The 16,906-nt window shown below is 38.2% G+C and overlaps 2 protein-coding genes across 2 annotated transcripts; one reads left to right on the top strand and one right to left on the bottom strand.

Annotated features, from left to right (window-relative positions):
* Nucleotides 1–1,127: 1,127 nt before the first annotated feature.
* On the bottom strand, nucleotides 1,128–12,355 carry LOC145914355 (uncharacterized). The gene is made up of 18 exons (XM_083002177.1): nucleotides 12,236–12,355; nucleotides 12,060–12,177; nucleotides 11,612–11,850; nucleotides 11,341–11,439; nucleotides 11,106–11,228; nucleotides 10,322–10,437; nucleotides 10,104–10,222; nucleotides 9,357–9,534; nucleotides 7,194–7,381; nucleotides 6,800–6,952; nucleotides 6,329–6,461; nucleotides 5,986–6,038; nucleotides 5,640–5,712; nucleotides 5,211–5,419; nucleotides 4,764–4,880; nucleotides 4,223–4,402; nucleotides 3,060–3,922; nucleotides 1,128–2,659 (listed from the first exon to the last, which is right to left on the bottom strand). Exons 2-18 carry the CDS (start codon nucleotides 12,142–12,144, stop codon nucleotides 2,429–2,431), a joined length of 3,159 nt encoding a protein of 1,052 aa, XP_082858303.1. The 5' UTR covers nucleotides 12,145–12,177; nucleotides 12,236–12,355; the 3' UTR covers nucleotides 1,128–2,428.
* An 851-nt stretch (nucleotides 12,356–13,206) lies between these two features.
* LOC145914169 (chymotrypsinogen A-like) lies at nucleotides 13,207–16,029 on the top strand. Its single transcript, XM_083001953.1, has 7 exons — nucleotides 13,207–13,268; nucleotides 13,619–13,719; nucleotides 13,873–13,970; nucleotides 14,113–14,263; nucleotides 14,360–14,447; nucleotides 15,353–15,492; nucleotides 15,829–16,029. The coding sequence occupies exons 1-7, from the start codon at nucleotides 13,226–13,228 to the stop codon at nucleotides 15,994–15,996; spliced, it is 789 nt and encodes a 262-aa protein (XP_082858079.1). The 5' UTR covers nucleotides 13,207–13,225; the 3' UTR covers nucleotides 15,997–16,029.
* The last annotated feature ends 877 nt before the right edge of the window (nucleotides 16,030–16,906 follow it).

The following is a 16,906-nucleotide window of genomic DNA, read 5'->3' as shown; positions in this document are numbered from 1 at the left end:
ATGTCGTGGCCGCAGGTGGTTTCCCAGCTCCTGGCCGCCAAATCTACGTCATAATTCGCTCGATAACGAGAAGATCCCGCAGTAATAAGAATTCGCACAGAGTCACGATTGAATTGTAACAAATATTTCTCTCCCAACAAGTTCGATGCAAATATTTAAACCGCACGCAGCAATTTCAGATGGACTGAAGGGATCTTGAAATCAGAAGTTCTAACCTTTTTGCACTACGGACCAGTTTATAGACGCTGCTTTTAGGGATCGGCCTCCAAGGTGTCTTGTTTAAATTACAGTAAGCATGGCATTGTTCTTAAGACAAAGTTTTTTCCGAATGCTGGATTAAGTGTGCAACCTGTTTTCGACACTGTATGCACTTTAATCCAGGTCAAGAGTTTCTTCTTTCTGTACGGACTGGTGGTAAATGTGAAGAATATAACCTTGACAAATTTACGTGCTTCACACACGTGACAAATTTGGACCATAAGCTGCTTTAAGCCGGGTATAAGGTGGTATTTCAAACGCTGGGATGTAAAAATGTACTCGTCGGGTTTCCTGTAGTCATGAGTGAATTATTTCGTAACAAAGGGAGACAATGGTTACCTGGGAATTTATGTTAGGCGTATCTCGCACGTTTAGTTCACGTTTACGGAATATGTAAATATGCATGACAAAGGGATAGGTTCGTGAAAAAACAGTCAAATACCACTTCCATTGTGTTCATCGCATGAGTATATGTAAAACTTTGCCGCAGGATATTAATGAAGCATCCTCGGTACAAAAATATTCGAGTCATTCCAGGAAAAATAAAATTATTATCTCTTGATGCTTTTGTATTATCTCTTGATGCTTTTGTAGATATTTATATGAAAATGTGCACGTTATTTAGCCTATTAGGGGCGTTTTATAGTTTTAAATGTCAGTCTTGTACACACACAAATACACCTACAGTGTAACAAAGGATGCTGTCATCGAACTCAAAATACGAAAGACCGGCAAAATAACGTTATTTTCCAACAACATTTCTCTTTACGCTGCTGCAGTTAAGCCATTATAATTTTATGGAAATTTGAACGCGAGAATATGTGTGACGTGTATTGGGGTGACGTCTTCTGACACAGATATACCACAAAGCAAGGGTTGAAACAACAGGGTATTCTTAGAAATCAAGAAAAAACATTTTCCAACAAAACAAACTTATATTTTTGAACGGTATTTGAACCTAGACCTATACCATAACGAAACAACTTCTTCATCACGATATAGTAAGTAGTTTTTATTATAAATGTGGGAGCAACACGATTTGAGTGACCTGCAGTCAAAACCGAGATCATGGCAGAGCAAAAAGTGCGAGCTTGAAAACAGTTTTTAACAAACACAAAATGCAACGTCATAATATTCTTGGGATTATAATCTGTAAAGTTTTTCATTTGTATTTTTTGGCTTTTAACCAATTGATTGGTTTGATGCACAATGATTGGGCAGGTCGTTTATTGCACAATGGTACATAACTGCATCGGAGTGAGTGAACATTTGAAGGCCTCTGCGTGGAAAACAAATTTGATTTTGCGACTCTCGAGGTTTCAGCTTATTATAAAGCAAGCCTAAGAAAACGCGCAACAAAAACAATTTAACGTTCAGTAACACTCGCAATTGAAACGCTTCCTTACACAATGATCACGAAACGTCACAATTTTATCACAATGCCGAGTTCTTGGCGAACACTTCAACAGTAGCGAGGCAAGGCAGTAAGCAGATCATTTGCGCCACCCAGTGGCTAAAGCACTGAACTACAAAACGCTTCGAATTCAATCGATACTTAGTCACACATTACTAGCACTGCAAAGATTTTTGGACATAAACACTACGTCCTAGTTATTTTCGGAAAAATAAATAGAAAAATAGGCGTACAGAACGTACAAAAATCAGTAACGGTAGTCTACATGAAATGTTGGTGGATACAAGAATCACAGACAGCAGAGTGTCGTCCAAGCCACCCGCAGAAACTTCAATTTCAAATTATTCTATGTATGGTACAAGATAACCGGGTAGCGAAAGCGCGACTTTGCTACAAAACGGTCTCTGTCGTACTTTACAACCTGTTTGAAAACCAACCTAATTTTTGAGCCACATTGAACTGTAGTTTGCAGTACAAGGAGTTGTGCATTACCCAATGTGTCCCAAAAATGGGCCACAAGGAGGTAAAGACTGATAGACATTTAGTTTATACATCTTACTAAAATATTGCGCAAACCAAGGCATTTGATTATGATAAAGAGTAGAAAAAGGCGAAGATAGGTATTTATCAACTACAAACAAATAAGCTCAAATACAGGAACATCTCATCCAAAGTGAAACTGCGTCCAAAATTCCACAACTGTCTCTAGAGTTTGTAAAAAAAAACAGTTTTTTAAGAAGCTTCGCATTCGTTTTGCTACAGCAAACTTCCGATATCACTGACAAGCTGCAAAGCAATGCCGGTCTGGAAAGGTCGATCTTTGGCGCTATGGTCGTGGGCTCGCTGCCAGGTTCCGGAAATTTCACGGTCGAGTGATTCGACCTTCTCACGGAACTGGAATCTGTTCCGAATTGGAACTTTGGTGACGTATGTGTTGGCGTACGCCACCAGCCGCAAGATGTCGCGCAGGGCCGGTTGCACTTGATTCTGAAAAAGAGAAATGTATGTAGGCTAGGGTTGTCAATTTAACCCTTCCCCCTAAAAAAAATGATGACATCACCAAAAGCTGTTGTTACATATTTCATAGATTGAACCAACAGCGTTTATTAAACTGATTCACGGATATACGCGGGTTTAGAGATCTCTCCCAACGCTATTACACCATATGGTATCTGAACCCGTATATTTCCAGGCTCAAATCTCGGTGCAGTCAGACAGCATATTAGATTGTATGCGTTTTTGCCGCAACCGAGCGTTTTTTGACGGAAAAGAAGAAAAAAGCATATAAGTTGTTTGTGTCATGCGTTTGTTAATCTATAGACATAATTCCTAAACAGCTGCTCAAAAAAAAGGTACTTAGAAACCTTAAGCCGGGTTAAACTTTTACCTCATCACTGACAGCCCGCTGCAGACCCGCCAGCGCCCTCTGGTGAGCAGCTACGAACTCTTCTTGAGTCACTTCTTCCTCGGAAACGGTCTTGGTCTCAGCTCGCTTCCGCAAAGACAGGCGTGCCGCCACTAAAGGTGCCATTGCGTTAATACCTGAGCCACCGATTTCCCGCTCGTCATCAGCGTCGCTTGCAGAAAGTGCACTGTCCACACGGTGGCGCTGATGCGTGGCAGGTCTATTACCGCCAGAATGTAACATAATAGGGGAATGCCCGGCTGATCTTATAGCCCCGGCTGGCTGTGATAAGGTGTTGGGGGTGCGAGGTGGCGTAGGGGGCTTGAAAGTGGGTGGGGGAGTGTCGGGAGTCTGGTCGTCAGAGCCAACCGACAGGTGCCGAAGCAGTTGGAAGTCACTTTTGTCGAGACTCCCTCTTCGAATCCCATTGTGATGAACTGCCGACTCCGAGAGTCTCGTTGGTCGACTCCTGCGATGTTGCTGACCGTTACCATGGAGATCATCTGTTGCTTTCGTATGTTCATTTTTCTTTCGGGGTGGTTTGTGCGGACGCCGAGACTCCTTTTCAACTGCGGGGGATGGAAAAGTGAAAGTCGAAGTCCCTCCACCACTTCTGGCATCTTCTGGGAAGACGCTGATTCCTCCTGGAGGAGCAGAATGAGAAGAGTCGTCAGAGTGAGGAGTTGCACAGCGGTCAGACTCAGAGTTTTTGCTTGTTCTCTTCGGTTGAATGTGGCTTGTCATCTTCCTCCAGGAACGTCGAACACCGCTTCGTGTAAAGAAGCTGTTTTCCTGAACCTTGCTGGTGGCCGGCACAGAAGACACAGAAGACACTGATTCAGCATCTGGAAAATGGGCATGGACTAGATGAATTCTTCAAAAAACTAGAAAATTGTTTGCGACCAACAATTTTTAAATTACCCCAATAAACTTTAAACAAACAACTTGATTGTTTGCGTAAAAGGATACATAGGATACAAGGGAAAATTATGTTGTCAACACATTGTTGACAAAACTCAAAAAGGAGTAATAATTGCAGATAATTTTTGGCACCTTTACAATACAAAGCATAATTTGTAATTTTATAAATGTATGATATCACATCCAGTAATGTAAAGAGGATCTGATTTTTAACATTTTTATACCTTCCACTTCCGTTGATGGGGAGCTTTTTTTCTTAAAGCGAGGAAGAATTTTTGAGAAAATAGAAGGTTTCTTCTCCTTCCAGTTTCCATGGGAGTTTTCTTGGGAGGATTGTGAAATGACAAATGCATTGTTGGCTCCAATACTGTCCGTTGTCTTGTCGCTCAGATTATCAATGGAGTCTGAACAATTGATCACAAATTTACATTAGTTTTTATCAGTTAAACTAGTAACATTTCTGTAAACTAGGTAACATTTGACCATTTTTACCATACTTGATTCCACACACCAAAATAGTAAGCATATTTATAAGTTTTCATGCAATAAGAGCAAAAATAAACTTTTTTTAATTATTGTTGAAGGCAATAGGATACAATGCAAAAGAAGTTACTGTGGAATCACAGACAAGGCCAAGCTGGATCAAACTCACTTTGCAGGAGCATGAAATGTTTCTGCATTGTACAATGAGGTTACAAATTCGGGTTTGGGAAGAAGATATTTAGCATTCAGGCCAACAGCATTACTATTTTTCACACAACAAACCTGGGGTGATTCGACCAAGCTTTGTTTCAATATTGAGACTTTCAGTTTGATGTACTTCCCCAAAATGTTCCCCAATGCTTCCGTCTGACGTTTCGCTGTCATCAACTTGTGAAGTGCCTGAAAGTACATCGATGGATTTGCTTGGATGAGCTACAGGTCAAGGGTTTTTTCTGATTATAGAATGCCTTAGGCTAGACTGTTCATGATTTTCTTTAGGTATTTTAGTGCAATTATATTAACTTCCCATTTGTTAACAACATCACATTATTTGCCTATATTTATATAAGATTTTTTTGTATTGTTCATTTTGAAACATAATCAAAAGTGCTGTACATTGCAGTTGCAGAGTTCTCTGTACGCACAAAAAAGTTTCTATGATAAAACTGTGGTAGAAATGACAATCAGCCTATTTTTTCAGATACGTGAATTTTGTCACATAAGCGTCACCTGTAAATGTGGACAAGTTGTTTCTGATGGTCACTTGTGGGCGCTGTTGGTCTTCGCCGGACTTAAATGAGCTGACTCTGGCAGGAGGTTGAGGAGCTGGTCTCTTTTTTTTCTTGGCGTCCATCTGACTTGATGGAGTGGAATCCACTGGGGCTGGAACGGCAAATGTTGACGTAGAACCAGAGTGCAGAGTCGAACCGTTACTTGCCCTGCAACATAAAGATAATTTTGTTAAACTCCTTGGTAAAGTTGCAATGTTGGGGAGAATAAAAACTTTGTTGTCAAATGATTCGACATTGGCAAAATGAGCATCAACATAAAGCTTAATGGTGCATTTCTACAAGTGAAAATATTCATAGACACTATGTCATGTAGGAATAAGATTGTGAGTAATTTAACCGAAAGGTAGGTTTACTGTTGTTTTCGTACCAATGATCTGATGGATCAGTTGCCTGCTTTCTCGGGGTAGGCGGAGTGATTTTCAACTCTGGAGACATTTTGCCTAAAAATAGAGTTTGGTGATAAAAAAAAATCACACAACAAACGAAATAACACAAAAGGAGATGGGATTAAAAAATATGATTTGCAAGACTAGTTAACTGACATTATCGTGGTCAGTTACCAACCACACTGATGAGACCCATTGGGTCGAAACAGTGTGCAAATGGTCTGCAGCTCAATAATCATTATTGACCAATTGCATGTAGATAATTTTCATTTTTTTGTCAAAGTCACGTTTAACCTAAAAAGCACATTTTACATTTTGGGGATTTACCTGACACTTCTTCCGAGTTCGTGGAAGTGTGAGGATGGTTGGATTCGCCAAGCCTAAAATAAAATCAACCACATGTCATTGGTTAGTAGGTGAACACAAACACCAAACCTGATACATACTAAAAATCCTGTACAAAGATAAGGGCGTCCAATTGAAATTAAGGACAAAACTTATTAATCAGAATGGTGTGCATACATAAATGTTTATTATTTTAAAATTGTTTTCAATTTACAGTACAACAATTCCAAATATATTGCTGGTGCAAAAATAGAAAAAAGGTTACAAAGCAAATTTTAACCACAATACACAAACTTGCAGCTCATCATCCAGTGCAGAATTTCACCTGTGTTTTTTTCCAGGCAGACTTGGAGGTTTTGTTTTACTTTCCTCGACGGGTGTAGGTTCGTGAGACAAATGATCAAGGGTTTGTCTGATGTCCTTAAATGTGGGACGATCGCACGGATCCCATGACCAACCTGCCAAACACTAATTTTTAACAAGTTTGGAAAAACAACAGCATGTGTTACAATTTTTGAGAGAAAAAGACATCTTTAAACAAGAAACATTTTTGAAATCGTTTTGTTCAGGTGGTCAAAAGTACCAATTCTTTTTAACAAACTAATGTTTTGGTGAGGAAAAGTGTTCACTGCTGGTAGCTAATTACCACTGCAAACATAATTATTACAACAAATAAAAATGCCCCTTTCTCCACTAACCAAAATCTACCATTCAATTCTGGCACAAAAAATATCAAAGGAGAGCCTATTTCCCTCATATCCTTACATGTGTATACAAAATAGATATGTATACGCACATTGTAACATGAGCACATGTAAATGATCAGGGCATGTTGATGGTGCTTCCATTCTGTACCCATTCTCAAGCTTTTCATAAACCATTGTGAGATCAATACCAGGATATGGAGACATTCCATAAGTTGCGATTTCCCATAACAAGATCCCAAATGCTGAAAAGTATCATAATTTTGAGTATACATTAACCTGGTTTTGAGCGTTTTCGACAACAATAACATGAGACAATAATAGGAACAAAATTTGTTTTGCTTGTGAAATCATGTGTTATTTATGTATCAAATATATCTAAAATATAACTTGTTGTGGCAACAAACCATTAATACAAGTTTACAGACTGTAATGTCTTGCCATTATTATTACCCACTGACAAATACAATATCAAAACAAACTTACACCAAACATCTGATTTGGTTGAAAATCTGTTGTATGCAAGGCTTTCTGGAGCCGTCCATTTTATAGGAAACTTTGCACCAGCACGAGCTGTGTAGTCGTCGCCAGTTGCCATAAGTCGGGAAAGTCCGAAGTCAGCAACTTTAACAACATTGTTCTCTTCGATTAAACAGTTGCGTGCCGCAAGATCTCTGAAGACAAAATTTTTTTTTGTTGAAGTCTGATAACAAAACAACTCATACAATATTCTGATATAATTGATAATTTTTAACGAAATATCTTTCCCAAGAATTTAACAACTGTTTATTAGAAGTGTTTTAGATTAAAGACAGTTAGTTTATTGAAATTATTAAAAAAAATCAATTTAGCCTACATGGGCATGATAAAATAAATTAGTGTCGCTGATATTATGATAGCACCTAACGAGGGGCTGGATTTCACAAAAAAGGAACCAATTTCCCAAGATTATGTCTTTACATGGAAAATGTTGATTACAGTGCCTGGTGGGTTACTGGCATCAAAACAGTACAGCGTATTGCTGAATTAATGCCAAAACAGCCAAAAAAATTTCCTAGTGTCACAAAGTTGTTGACATGCATCAGCCACCACCATCACAAATCCAAATATTTAATGTTATCACTGTTGGCTAACATGCGAGTAACAAACAAATCATGGTTTTAGTCAAACTTATAGAGTGGAATACAGAGGGAATAATAATTAAAACCAAACTTTCCATATTTGAATACCTAAAGATGGTGGCTTTGGGCCTTGACTGCAACATAAATAGTAACAGCACACAGTTGACAGGAAGTTATTAAGTTTCTATGGCCCTCTGTACAGGAAGTAATTGAATTAGGCAGCGTTCTACCTATTTCACTCCATTCAGCCCATTGTATGGATGAATACAATATTATTAAGAACATTTCAAGTCAACTAAAGCATATACGTGAATGTGAAGCAATGTATGTCTGACAAAAAACATTATTTGTAAGCCCATGATGGCACTTTTAAAACAAACAGGTTGCAAATTATTATAGATCTATTCGATATGTAGTAATGATTCTTGTATTGTATCATGCTAAATAATCATGCTACATAGTCAGCATATTGAATTAATGGAGAAATCAAACAACCCACCCATATGGCACGTGGAATATTTCTCGTACCACATGGCGTTACAATTTCTCCCAACCATGAAAAACAGCAACTTGGCAGTGTTTAAAACCACACAAACGTGTCCGGGCCATAGATTTAACAAGTATTGTCCTAAAAACAACATTACTGCTGTGATTTTTATTGGGTATATATGACATCAAAACAACTATAAAGCTGAAGGAAATTATTAGAAAGCTGACTGAAGTATGGCAAAATTAAACAGATTCATTTTGTTAAATTAAAACTCACTGACATTTATATAAAACGTGTTTACTTGCATTAATGTCCTTCATTAAACACAGAAGCCTTTAAAGGAGTTGGAAATGCAGATGGATTTTTTGTGTTTACAAAAGCACATCCTCTAATACCAGTGCCTGTACTATCAATTTCCCTGAACAAAGAATGCTTGACGTCACAGACGACTGGCAAAGGAATTTGGTGCTTGGGCAGACGGACAAAGCATTTCTCCTCCCAAAAAGGCAAGTTATGGGTGCAGATTAGCGAGTAGTAAACATGAACACTGAAAATATCAGTCTACACCTGTGAATCACCACACCTTATCTTCCAATTCTATTTTACCAGTGTTTAAAAGCAACACAAGAATGAGGCATTTTCGAATGCGCATCGTTTCCTGTTTGTCTGAAATTATTTTTGTCACTCATTGTTTTTCAATTACGTGAAAGCCCAAGGTAAAGATGTTAGAAAACAAACAAAATGAGAATGAAATTGAAAATGACTTTCTAAAGGTCAGCAGGAAATGTATTATGTCTGAGGCTGAGAACAACAACAAGCTTGTGTTTTGAGGCACATGTAAAAATTTACCCTTAAATAGGCAAATTGTGCTTGCAATGCAACAAAGCTTGTTGATTAAAGGTTTTATTACATTAAACATACTCATTTTCTTTGCTAAATACTTAAATTTACTGTTTTTTTCTAGTTACTACCACCCCTTCCATTGAAGTCTTTCTCCCATAATCACGAAGTGTGGATGATACTTTGTAAGCAACCAACCTATGAATGTAACTTCTTGTTTCCAAGTATTCCATCGCCATGGCAACTTGCACAGACATGTGAAGTAGCACAACATTATTGGTTGCAGCCTTGTCACATCGCCTCAAGTATTCCAACAAGTTTCCCAGACTCATAAACTCGGTGACAATGTAGAATGGAGGCTCACGGGTGCAAACACCTACAAATACCAGAGTTTGGGGTAAACTTGAGCAAATGCAATGGATTAGTTTTGTGGATTTACAATTATTGTGGATCTATTCCACACAGTTACATTTTTTCACACTAGGTGAGCCACTAACAGTACTTTGCTTTTTTGAGCTTCAGCAAAAGAAAAGAGTGTAGACATTAATTTGAACCATTGCAGAAACATATATGCAGATTTCGGAATTAAATTGCGTTATTTTACACACAACAAAAAATAATAAGATAGTGAGTATTCCTACAAAACTATAAACCTACATTGCTGTATCATAAAACATGAAACTAAAAAATTCATGTTATCGGAATGAGTAAATAATTTTGTCAAGAAAACTTGCACACTTTATGTGAATTTTGTTCTATAGTAAAACAGTGTACAGTGTTAACAAAACAAACTTATAAAACCAAACTGTTTTGCTTTCATGAACAATAAAATCTACACCAGTCATTTGAACTTGATTTGCTGGATAAGTTAAATTTTAAATCAGGATTTTTCTAATTGACATATTTCTAATTGACTGACATGGATAAACTCATATATGATCTTACCAAGAAGCTGGACCAAGTTGGGATGCTTTATTGATTTTAGGACTGCTGCCTCTTTGAGGAACTCGTCAGTATTGGTTGTGTCTTCTCGAAATGTCTTAACAGCTACCACCTTGTTGTATCTGAACAAACATATAAACTCACAACATTGTGTTTTAAACACTTTTGTAAAAGCCCTAAATCTGAAAGACCAAACATGTATAAAATGTTACAAAACTTACCGTTTCCACACAGCTTCATACACATCTCCATACTGGCCTCCACCAAGCCTCAGCTTCATGTGGATTTCTGTACGATCTACCTCCCACTCGTCACAGTCTGGGGACATGCTATACAACTGCAACAAACAACAGAGGGCTTGGAATTTGATCATTGTCTTAACGCATAGCTGCACAATTCTTATTGTCTTCCAATATGGCAAATCACTTCGTTATTTATTTTCACCGACGTCATGGGTCAGATTTCCGATACATTCAAACTATCATGTTTTTCGATGTTTTATACATATATTGATGGCTCAGTTTGATTGTATCGGAGTATTAGAAAATTGTGTGCAAAAGATAGCTTTAGTGAGGAAAATGTTACATAAATGTAAACCATTTACTTTTACCATTAAAAACAAAGCATTGATGACAACCAATAAAGACAATGCCTAATCGAGGGCCAGATTCTGCCACAATCAAGGAACCAATTTCTCAACATATTTCTTTATATAGAAAATGTTGATTACATTGCCTGGTGGGTTACTGACATCTAAACAGTACAGTATATTGCTGAAATAGTGCCAAACCAGACAAAACAATTTCACAATACCACAAATTGACATCCTTTTGGCTGCAGTGTTGTTGACATGCATCATGCTTTGGTAAAATTGATTCGGTGTTAAATAATATATATGCCACAAACAAATTATGGTCTTGGTAAAATTTAAATAGTGGAATGAAACCATTAAGCAGAGGGATGATAATTAAAAAACAACCTGCACAGGCCAACTTTTAAACATACCATCGGTTTGGTGTCTTTGGCAACTGGGTAATGTAGAATGGTAACCAGGCCATCAGATGCATAGGAATGGTGATGCACTAGTTCTGGGAGGGTTTTAAACCGATGCTCTGATGCTATGTAATACTGAAAATAAAGTTCATTTTATTTACAACATATATATACACCATGTATATTACAGGTAGCTGTGAATTGCTTGAGGAATTTGCAAATGTATTTTGATGGTAAACTTTCTTACCAGATCATCCTTGTCAGTGTTGATGCGGTAGTGGTAAACAGATGCATTGTACCGTACGGAGACTGACAACTGACCTGGACAGCTTTCACTGTCTCGCACCTAAATGTATACACGATAAGTTTGGTTTGAGTTTCTGTCCATCCTGGCAGTTTTTTAGCTCATTCCAACTTATTTACCAGAAAGATTTACATCCTAACAGTTTTTTTGTATTTTCAATGTAACTAACATAATAACCGACACTTTAACAAAGGCAAACTATATCATTACTAACCAAGAAACTTCCATTTATTCCACTAGAAAGCAGATATTCAGACGTCGTCCTCGTCACAGGCCCATGGTACCAAGCATGCATATCCAGACTGGTTGCTGGGGTTATGTAGTTGCTTGGAACCCAACCTATTGACCCAACCTTGGCGCATTTGCTCTGGTCGCTTTCCTTGTCGACACAAACCACTTTGGCCTCGCACCACTCCCCGGATGCATTGTAGCGTTGCACACTTAGTTGGCATCCTGTGAATTTTGAACAAAAACAATTATTTTAACTGGCAAGAACTGAAATATATTTAATGAAAAGAGAACAAAGTTATACTAAGCATTATTTCTTTTTTTAACAAAACATAAATGAGTAGTGTTCTGAATCATTTCATATTTTGTACCAGACGTTATCTTGTGATTTTTTGTGCAACTATAAAACTGTAATTAGGCCCCAACCAACAAACCTTTTTGAAGCGAAAGTTGGTTTGCCCCACCAGATTGAAATGGGTAAAGTGCCACAAACAGATCAGACTCGTTTGAAATCATCATTTTATTCACAACATTGTAATGGATACATTCAGGCTGCAACGAACGTTTTTACGAATAATTGTCAGCATAAATAACGTTCATAGTTTCATACTTGTCTGATAAATCTCGAAGTAAAATACTCCTAACAATTTAAAGAAAATCCGAAATCGTCCATTTTTTCATGGATTGTTAAAAAATGTTGTCCTCCCAAGTTCTTTTTCCGAAATATTTTTTCGTGACGTCAGTTTCGTAAAGTAAAGATTCCCCTTACGCGGGAAGATGTAAGTTTTGATACAAAGTAATTTTTGAATAACATTTCCATGTTTAAATTGTTTTTAAAGTAATTCAATAAAGCAGGTAGGAAGCAACAAAGTCAAATATTAACTAAACTAGAGGGTGTTTGTTGACAGTCCTAGTTTTACTAAACCTTCACGTCTTTCCGTTAATTTGTAGTTAAAAAGCTATAAATATCGAAACACGATAAGCAAGAACAACACCGGACGCAGACTCCGTCAGTTGCACTTGTTCTCACATAAAATTAAACAGAACAGGTTTTCGAGTTCTCACGCATCAAGAGGGCTGCAAAAGACGCATACGAACAAACAAAGAGATGTCCACACAATAATCATATAATTCGATTATGTATTTAAGGTGACAATGTATTTAATACCACTTATGACAATATCAATATTTTCTAGTAGGTTAGTACTTATCATAAAATCCCTTTCTTGCCGAACCACAGCATGTTAACAGTGAATAAATCCCGACCATATGTATAACCCAGAAATTACTGGGCTTGCATGCAGATCCTAGCAGCGATTTTACAATTAGTGTAGCCTATAGTCTAAACGTTTAGTCAGGAAACGGGAAATTATTTAGTGTTTAACAACTAATGACGTCATGACGACAGCGAGCAGTTAAAAAACAAACCTTCGTCGTCAGCATTCCGTCTCTGAATATAACTCCGCATATGCGATTTTTCTCACGGCTCCACGATGCCTGGGAAACCAAACTGCACGTCCCATATTCTCTATATAAACTCGACTCTGAGCCCCTTCAAACCATTCATTGCAATTACTACAGTGAAAAATCTCATCCAAAGATGAAAGGACTCGTAATTCTCGCCCTCGTGGCTTTTGCCGCAGGTAAGCTGTCTGCATTTGTTGATTTCGAGTGCGAATAAATGTACAGAATTAATTTAACTACGACTCTTCGGAGGCCGAATTACAATCAGCTGCATGTAGCTGTGGTATATGTTGTTTAACTACCGACAAGGAATGTGTTTCCTCTAATACAACAATGCAAACCAAACGAAATTGGCAGGATCAGCCAAGGCATTTACCTGTATATCAAGTAGAAGTATAACATGGGAGCGAATCCCAGAGCATAAAACAAACGTAAATAATTATGTCGGGTAAATAATTCGCAAATTTATCAAAAAATCTAGAAACTCCTTAACAAACCTATTAAAAATCTCCATATGTTTGTCATCTAGCCGAACTGCCATTCCACCCAATGAACGCACCGTTCATGCCAGGAAGCAACGGCAGAATTATTAATGGCGACGAAGCTACTTTGGGTGACTGGCCCTGGCAGGTAAACGACATATGTGGTAATTCTGATGAGTGGAAAACTGTAACAAAAACGCTATGCAGTAGCCGATCTTAACGTAAAAGTGTTTGAGCGTGACTATTAATTCGGTTGAGGTGTAGCAGCAATAACTCAATGCAAAACTTGTTTGTGTCACAGGCATCTATGCAAAGATTCGGAAGCCATTTCTGTGGTGCTTCTGTAGTTTCAACGAACTACCTTGTATGCGCCGCCCACTGTGCGGTCTACGATACTGGGTAAAAGTTATTGCAATAAACAAAAAATAGTTTGATGTACTCTTTGTTAGTGTCAAAAGTGAACATTTTTAAAAACAGTTTTCTTGCAATTGCCGGAATATAACAAACAAACAAACAAGCCTTGCGTGTATTTCTATTACAGTGTAACTGCTAACGTGGGATCCGTCGAATGGAAAAACCCCGGCCAGAGCATTGGTGCTACATTCATTCCCCATCCTCAATACAACGCAGACACCCTCGACTACGATTACTCTGTCGTCGCGCTTAATACCCCAGCAACACTCAATGACAATGTAAGTGCTTAAATTTTAGAGTTTACACGAAGCGTTTCGAGCATCATTTTCATTTAAAAGCACTTGAATGACCTTGGAATGTGCACCTGTGTTTAGGTGAAACCTATTGAATTGGCAACCGAAGAGTACCCTGGCGGCACCACTGCCATCACCACTGGATGGGGCTACGTTGTCCGTTTCCCAGGTAAATTTTCTTCATTTAAGCATTAACCATAGTTATGTATATATTACTGCTCAAAACAAAACAAAGAAAAATATTTTTTTATTTTTTTATTTTATTTAGTGATAGGGTAAATATGAAAAAAAAACTGCAATTTTTGAAACCTGCTTGACCAGTGGTTCCCAAAAGTGGGCGCCGGCTGGAGACCAAATGGGCGATTGGGGGGCGCTAGGAAATAAATGATCGATTGGTGGGCACTTGGTGACAGGGCAAATTTTCTCTCCCAACTGGTGGTACGTGTGCTAGTAGTACGCGACCGCATTCCAGGTGGTACGTGAGCACCTTTCGGTATTTTGCGGGTATAGTTTCGAATAAAAAATCGTAACTGATTTCAAAATTTTCGATAGTTTTCCCTGTGGTTACTTTGTAACACTCAATTAGGTGGTACACGACGAAATTGTTTTACCTCCAAGTGGTACGCAAGCACAAAAAGGTTGGGAATGACTGTCCCAAATGATTCAGTCCAATCTTTGTATAATTTATGCTACTTCAAAAAAGCCTTTTCTCGCATGCTGAACTAGAAGTTATTGATTTTTACGTCACAACGAATTTTATGTATGTCAAAATGTGTTATCAATCAACGCTAAATAATCGCTATTCGAAAATTAGGATTTTCGGTGGTATGGTTTACTTGTTTTTAACTAGAGTTTGATATTGAAATATTAGAAATCAGACGAAATTGGTGTCATTCCACCAACCTCACCCATCGCATTAATTGACAAGCAACAAATAAATTCGTTATGTTTTTTGTCTGTTCTGTTGGGCGTTGTTAAATGACTAAGGTGTTTTGGGGGGCGGTGCAGAAAAAAAGTTTGAGAAACACTGTGCTAGGGTATACTAACATATTTGCATGACATTCATTCTTGCAGCTACAATCCCCGATCTACTTCAAGTCGCAACTATCCCTCTCCAAGACGCAAGTGTTTGTGCAGAATACTGGGGAAGCCAAATCAATTTCACCTCTCGTATGCAATGCGCTGCCGGTAACGGTGGTTCCTCTTCATGCATGGTAAATATTGATTTCATACAAATGGTTTGTGTATTCATGGTGTTTCGGGTTTCGCACTGTCGTCGGTTCAACATTGTATTTATCACTATTACCAGTACAGTGTGGTTGGCAATAATACTACTCAATAATTCAAAGCTCCCCTGTCAAGAAAACTACTTGTTTGGACAACGTTTTCTTGTCAGAGGAGCGTTGAATTATTGAGTAATATGCCTGGCAGCATTAGCAACAAACTGTTTATGGCCGTCACAATAATTTAAACTTTTGGCATAGGATGCATCTGTGTAGTTTATTCTGTTTCAATGCTGCAAAATATGACAATAATTATATTCCTTTCAGGGTGACTCTGGTGGCCCTCTCGTTGTCGCTGATGCCTCCAAAGACGTTGGTTACGTCTTGGTCGGAGCTGTGTCCTGGGGTAGCGGCTCTTGCAGTACTTCTGCACCATCTGCGTATGCCAAGATCAGTGACCAGCTCACTTGGATCAATGAACAAACTGGTTTGTAATAAATCACCAGTTTTTGGTCAAAGGTGCTGAGCACTGCCAATATGCACTGAAAACAATAAAACGAACTGAATAACTTGTTTGAATGCAACGGAGCTGGTTTTCTGAGTGTGTTTCCGGGTTATATACAGTAAATTACAGGGATAAATAAACGTAACATTACAAAAACAAAAGAGAGCCAACAAAAATTGAGCAAGCGGTAGATTAAAGCAGTGGCGTCACCAGACCGAAATATTGGTTGGGTTCAAATATTTTATGATTTCAGGAAAGCTTTAAACATTCGCTTTGAACATCGTCCCACAAAGCTTCAATGCAATATAGTCATGCAAAATATTTTTTATCAACACTGAAAAAATTTGGACGTTTGGGAGGGCCATGGCTATGCCAATGGAGTTAATTTCAAACTAGGGTGCGAAGTAAGAGAAATATTATTTCTTTCTGTTCCTGAATTAGGCGAGAGCAACAGTGCTGTGATAGCAAAAAACACTTTAACTGACGTGTGTCATTCCTATTGGTTGGGCCTAAAAAAGGACAAAGAAATCGTTTCCATACATCGTCCACTACATCCTTACCAGGGGCGTTTGTCTCTAAAATGTAACAGTTTTCTAAAGAGACAAAAGATCAGAGTGTCTTACATCAGGAGTCAGCAAACTATTTTCGGAAATATTCATACCTATGTACGAGTAGTAGTTCAGTCTCAACAGTGCTCCACAGGCCGTAGCTCGTTGACCCTTGCTTGAAATAAATTAGATATTACAGATAGTTTGATTGTAAAAGTGGTGTCCGCCAAACGATTACGTGGGTAGCAAAGAGCCCGAAGTCTAACTGACGGTTGATCGTGAACATGTAGTGACTCCTTATAAGTCTGAATTTATGTACAATACTGACAACGGATTTTGGACCATCACTGAC

The sequence above is a fragment of the Ascidia mentula genome, chromosome 9 (genome assembly GCF_947561715.1).
Source record: "Ascidia mentula chromosome 9, kaAscMent1.1, whole genome shotgun sequence".
Classification (NCBI taxonomy): domain Eukaryota; kingdom Metazoa; phylum Chordata; class Ascidiacea; order Phlebobranchia; family Ascidiidae; genus Ascidia; species Ascidia mentula.
This window is presented reverse-complemented; position numbering and strand designations above follow the sequence as displayed.

Coding starts and splice junctions, on each gene's coding strand:
- LOC145914355 (XM_083002177.1), bottom strand. CDS start 12,144: ATGATGATTTCAAACGAGTCTGATCTGTTTGTGGCACTTTACCCATTT. Junction 11,440..11,611: donor GAATAAATGGAAGTTTCTTG/GTTAGTAATGAT, acceptor GTATACATTTAG/GTGCGAGACAGTGAAAGCTG. Junction 11,229..11,340: donor ACACTGACAAGGATGATCTG/GTAAGAAAGTTT, acceptor CTTTATTTTCAG/TATTACATAGCATCAGAGCA.
- LOC145914169 (XM_083001953.1), top strand. CDS start 13,226: ATGAAAGGACTCGTAATTCTCGCCCTCGTGGCTTTTGCCGCAG. Junction 13,269..13,618: donor CCTCGTGGCTTTTGCCGCAG/GTAAGCTGTCTG, acceptor TTTGTCATCTAG/CCGAACTGCCATTCCACCCA. Junction 13,720..13,872: donor TGGGTGACTGGCCCTGGCAG/GTAAACGACATA, acceptor TTTGTGTCACAG/GCATCTATGCAAAGATTCGG.